At 30.2% G+C, this 6,341-nt stretch overlaps 1 protein-coding gene across 1 annotated transcript; it reads left to right on the top strand.

Moving 5' to 3' along the window:
* The first annotated feature begins 1,392 nt into the window (after positions 1-1,392).
* On the top strand, positions 1,393-4,799 carry LOC131854468 (GILT-like protein 1). Its single transcript, XM_059205625.1, has 5 exons — positions 1,393-1,523; positions 1,735-1,775; positions 2,964-3,122; positions 3,494-3,682; positions 4,550-4,799. Exons 1-5 carry the CDS (start codon positions 1,445-1,447, stop codon positions 4,781-4,783), a joined length of 702 nt encoding a protein of 233 aa, XP_059061608.1. The 5' UTR covers positions 1,393-1,444; the 3' UTR covers positions 4,784-4,799.
* The last annotated feature ends 1,542 nt before the right edge of the window (positions 4,800-6,341 follow it).

Here is a 6,341-nt window from a genome sequence, read left to right as displayed (position 1 = left end):
ACATCGGCAGCTTTACCCCACAGCAGTATGCCATATGACATAATGCTATGGAAATAACTAAAATATACAAGTTTTGCCGTCGCCACGTCTGTTAATTGCCTTATCCTTCTAATTGCATAAGCAGCAGAACTAAGTCTACTGGCTAATTTTGAAATATGGGGCCCCATTGTAACTTCCACTGTTATTCCTAAAAAAACTGTATCATTAACAAAATTTACTATTTCATCATCAGCTGCGTATTTACTTGTCTTACATAAGGAAGCGTGAATTTAATACACTTAGTTTTGTTGGAGTTTAATAATAGATTATTACATGTGAACCAATTTAATATAGCAGAGATAACATAATTTACATCGTCTAAATTATTACATTGGCGACCAATTTTAAACACTAACGAAGTATCATCCGCAAATAACACTATATCTGCAACTTTCTCTACCATGTAGGGAAGGTCATTTATATAAATTAAAAAGAGAAATGGCCCTAAGATTGAACCTTGAGGAACGCCCATTTTTATATTAGTTCCCTTAGACTTTACAACATCAGTTTGCACCCTATCCTCTAGATAAGTTTTCATTAGACTTAGGTCATTATCTCTAATACCATAATGTTCGAGCTTATACAAAAGTGTTTTATGATCTACGCAATCAAACGCCTTCGATAAATCACAAAAAACGCCGAGAGCATCCTGTGAGTTCTCCCATGATTTGAATATATGTGTAATAAGCGCTACACCTGCATCAGTAGTAGACTTTTAAATATTCCATTGTTATATCAATCTTTATTTGCCTATCATCATAAGTTAACTTATAGAAGTTACTGGGTACCAAAAGAACATTTCCATTTTTATTTATTACACAAAATAAATTTTTGTTTGTTATTTTATTTAATTTGTCTATAGGTATAATTGTTGGAATGTTGAATGAAGAAAAGTCCTATTATTACAATAAATCAATAGGTACATTAAGATAAATACATATGATAACGAGGTTAATAAACCTATTTATTTTATTATATTATTTTTTATAATGAGTTATTAATAATCATAATGTAGACAGGCATGTAATAAAATATAACAAAGTAAACTAGATATCACCCGCGACGTCGCTCGTCTACTTCCTTTTTCATAACCTATTTCACACCTCTACATATTATTTTTTTGATGAAAGACATTTTGCGACTTTTTTTTTTTGCATTACATATTATTAAATTTATAGTAGTAGTTAGGATTTCTAATAACAAATTTAACCTATGCTCCGGTAGTTTTTTAATTAATTTGTTACGCACATACAGAAATACAAATTTTTCCTTTTCATAATATTAGTATAAATCTTATGATTTTTATTATCAAATGGTCAAAGGTTATGGGAACAGTAATTTGTTACCAAGTCTACATTATGATCTGCAAAAGTTTTAGCTTCAGTTAGATATTGAGTGTGCAACAATGAATTATTACAATTTGCTGTTTTTAAAATTATTATTTTTTTGTCTCATAAAAGAATATCATGCAGATACGTCAAATGGTAAATACAGTCATAATTTTTATTCAATCAAGTACTACGCCGTGATTAGTGTACCTATATTATTGAAAGCTTCTACCACATCTTAATACACTAAAAATAAGTAATAAATTCTGAAATGGTAAATACTACCTTAAACTTAAACCACCGTAAACCTTATTATTTAAATTAAATGAATGCCTACAATATATGAACTTTTTTTGTCTCTATTCAGGTAGTAGGCATGATATTAACACACAAGAGACTGGAAAACAGGTCAGTTAAAAGATAACTAATAAATTCTGAAATGGTAAATACTACGAAACTTAAACCACCGTAAACCTTATTATTTAAATTAAATGAAATATATGAACTTTTTTAACAGATCTAAGAGCGCTTACAATGCCCTGAGTTGATAGATACATTTTTATTAAACATATGGTATATTTCAATGAATTATTACAATTTGCTGTTTTTAAAATTATTATTTTTTTGTCTCATAAAAGTCTCTATTCAGGTAGTAGGCATGATATTAACACACAAGAGACTGGAAAACAGGTCAGTTAAAAGATAACTATAATATTTTTTTTTATACTGTAAATTGTTTTCTCAGTAATAAATATATTTATTTTATATTTTAACAATAATAAAAAATATGGTAAATTATAAAAACATCTAAAAATGGCAAAATTTGTAATGAAGTTACTATATTAATCGTATTTTTTTTTAATAAACATGATATAATAATTATGCTTGAATTAATATGTTTTCAAAATAGTTTAGATGTTTATATTTTTTCAAACAGTTAATTTGGAAATTGAAAATGAGAACAATAGCATATTGATAGTGTTGGTAGTAGTAGCACGTAGAATTACATTGTTACTAACAGATCTAAGAGCGCTTACAATGCCCTGAGTTGATAGATACATTTCTTATTAAACATATGGTATATTTCAGTTTAGTAGTAGTATATTTCAGTATAATATAAAACAATTCTACAATATTTTCACAAGTTATTATTTCATGTACAATGAACCAGAATTAAACCACTCACTATTCCTCTTTATGTTTGTATTATCACTTTTATGAAAATGGAACCAAAATTGTGTTGTACAGTTTCACAAAAAAATGTTTTGTTTTAATTGAACCGGGTTTCCATATGCCACAAAATATTCAAAATGAATCTAAGCAAACAATTGCTTGTAAAACTACCGTGCGTAAAAAAATATTACACAAATTCATAAAAAGTATCTTGTTAGTTGTTAGTGACAATTTTGTTTTTGGTTTGTTGTTCTGGTAAATTGTGTTTTAGTGATACAAGTAGCAAGCCTGATCAAATACATTCTTTACACTTACTTATATGGGTCAGTATTTGAACCACAATCTGTATATACGGATACTTTTTTTTAAGTTCACTGCCAGTAATCCATGACAGCGTTAACCATATAACTGTTTTTTTTTCAGGATAATTCCACTGTCAGTATAGAGAAGATTACTATCAAAGTATACTATGAGACTCATTGTCCGGCCAGCGTGACTTTCTTTACGGCGCAACTCCAGCCAGTCGTAAAGAAATTAGGCTCATACTTGGATGTGCATTTGATTCCATATGGACATGCCACGGTTAGATAACGTTTTTAAGTTTAATAATAATAATACAATTATGCAGAGAGACATGTAACTATCATTTTTACCTGGTGAATCATTATTTTGCATTGCATATTTACTATTGAGAAAAATGGGAATAAAAATGTCGCAGGAGGCAAATGATGCCTGCCGACTCTCAGTCGTCATTGTTTTGACATTTCAAATTATTAATTACATAATTTACTGGTAATCTGGATATCGTAGACACATTACAATCTTTGTCTGCACCACTCATGGCTGACTGGTAGATCACGCCGCAAGGTGTTAAGTCTGCCATATGTACACATTACTTTTGTGCATTGAAATTAAATAAATATATGAAGATATCTAATCATTTTCTGTCACAGACTCGTGAAGTACTCGGGAGATACTTGTTCAAATGTCAACATGGACCAAAGGAGTGTAATGGTAATAAGTTACACGCATGTGCAGTAGACGCACTGCAAAACAACACTAAGGCAGTTGTGTTCAATAGCTGTCTTATGCAGTTTTCTAGACATACATATGAAACTGATACCGCTTTTGTATTAATCAAGGTAAGCATCGTTTATATTATAGTTGGACCTTACTTTAAAAACAAATTTTCATATGTGTACATGTATACTATCACAATTATTGCTATGAACTATTATTCTGTATCATATTTGGTACTGAATTACACAGTTCCTCAGAATTAGAATATATTTTTTTTTTACATATATAGAAATATATAGATTCATTAAGGTTAAGGTTTTTATTCCTTCAGTAAATTATCACAAGAATTTTGCAAGAAGAATAGAACAATAAACCCTATCGACTGTTTAAATAATATCAAATTTGAATAGAATTTGTCCATAATACATATTTGCTATAGCTAGCATATACAAAAGACAGACTTCAGCTGCAAAACAGTTTTTTTGTAAGGTTTGTTTCGGTTGGACTGTAAGAAATGGCAGAGAAATTACAAGTTACGGTAGCTTTATATTATCTTAGTCTTCCGGAACATGTAACTCATGGGGGCACTACTCCCGTCACATGTTGTCGTAATATCAATGGCAATATTTGTGTATAGACAACGATTGTCATTTGCCATACTATAATAATTGAACCGCCAGCTTAATTGCCATTCCAGATTGATAATAAATATGTATCTATATAATGAGTTGAAATTTCGGATACGCTACAAAGTCTCTAGTACCCTATAGTACCCGACTGACCTAGCTCAAGCTTTTGCCTATTACTGTTACATATCATCTGTCTTTATTTTTTAACTACAACAAAATTTTTACATAATACATTATAGAGCGACTATCTATATATATAACTCAAAGATGACTGACATAGTTATCTATCAACGCACAGCCCATCTACAAGAATATGTATTGTACATCACATCTACAAGAATATTGTATTTTCGCTTACAGTGTGGGAAAAATTTAAATTTGTCAGTTAATGGCATATGGAGGTGCATGGATAGCGAACGCTCGTCTCGTCTACTGAAAAGCTATGGGGATGAAACTCATTCACTAAGGCTGCGCTACGTACCTTACATACTAATGGACTATTCTACAACTGGTCAATTCGAATTAGTTGATGATCTCATGACCACAGTATGCCGAATTCTACAGCCAACGCCACCGTCTTGCATTATATTTTAGCTGTACCTAAACAAAATAGAGTAAATATTTCAAAATAAAAATAGTATACATAAGAATAAATTGTATCATCTATTTCTATAGTTTAAAAAATAAATAAGACAGAGATCTAAATGCAATGTAACGGAACTCTAAACGTAAACAAAAACAAGGGTCCAGTAGCAATTTATTATTATATTATTCTTCATTTTTCGACACAGGTCAATTTGTCTGTTTTTGATTGATTGATGATGATTCATGTTTGAAGTTTATATCTACCTATTACTTATTAATTAATAAGAGTTTACTATTAAGATATAATATTATATGTTGCTATCCATGTGATGTATATAAGCTATCAGTTTATTTGCTATTCCCAACTAATATGTAAAATACAAATCTAAAAAACAATGTCAAAATAGCTAATCATTTCAGGGTACCTGCCGCATTGTTCTTAATTTATTTTAGTATATGTTTTGTTACATTGGTAAGCCGATTTAAAGCAAGAATCCATTTATATGTAAATATATAATAGTAATACGATGACGCTGAAACCCCAACTATTGTTCTGAGGGTATCCATAAGCTCAGCAGTTGTGTTCAGGGGAACGCTATCCACCTGAACACTTCCCACGGGACGCTACGAACACTTTCTACAAACTGTGTAGATATTGGACGTATAATATCTTGTCGGATATATTTTCAGACCCTTAAGTTATATAGTTGTTATGTATTTGAATTCCGAATTTATATATAGTTAATACTTAGTACGATTGTTTTATTTGTGTATGCCTACAGATTCGAATTTATATTTGTGTCTGATAATATAATATATGAGACGTTCGTTTTAATGAAACTGATCGAAAGAAATGAAAAAAATCATCACGTATCATCATCAACATCATCATCTACTTCTACATATCCCATTTACTTGGGGTTGGCGTGATATGTTTTTCTCTTCCATTCATACCAGTTCGTAGTCATCTCGTTATTTACCTCCTTCTTACCATATCATCTTTCACACAGTCCATCCATCTGTTTTTCGGCCTTCCTCTGCCTCTTATATCCACATTCATAAGTAATACCTTCCTTAAAATATTGCGATCGAAAAACATATGTACAAAAATATATTATATACTATATATACAAATGTGTAATATACATCTGCATTCTGCTACTTTGTACCTGTTTAACTTTTATGTCTTCTTGTTTGTAAAGCTATTGAAATAAAAGATAAAATTGTATTTTATCTCTATATAACTTTCGTGTACCACAGCGATCTGTTACATTTTTTTATATGTATCAATAGATTAATCTGAATCTGTGTTGAACAATAAATAAATATCCATAATGGAGATACGATACCCATTACATATGACTCTGTATGATATCATGTATTTTAAATGTCAATGGATAGACGCGCCTAAATTTTTTAATTAGCTATTACGTTTCATTGAATCAGTAATATCGCTACAAGGCAGGCGAGTACAGTGTCAAGATTAGATTGCTAAGGTGAATGCATTGCACGAAAAATATTACTACAAGTACTAGCCTATTATTACTCTTTATTGTACTGTTAGCAT

The sequence above is a fragment of the Achroia grisella genome, unplaced genomic scaffold (assembly GCF_030625045.1).
Source record: "Achroia grisella isolate CSIRO2021 unplaced genomic scaffold, CSIRO_AGI_Agris_v1 utg1023, whole genome shotgun sequence".
Lineage (NCBI taxonomy): Eukaryota > Metazoa > Arthropoda > Insecta > Lepidoptera > Pyralidae > Achroia > Achroia grisella.
Note: the sequence above shows the minus strand (reverse complement) of the source record. Positions and strands in the feature narration are given on the sequence as shown.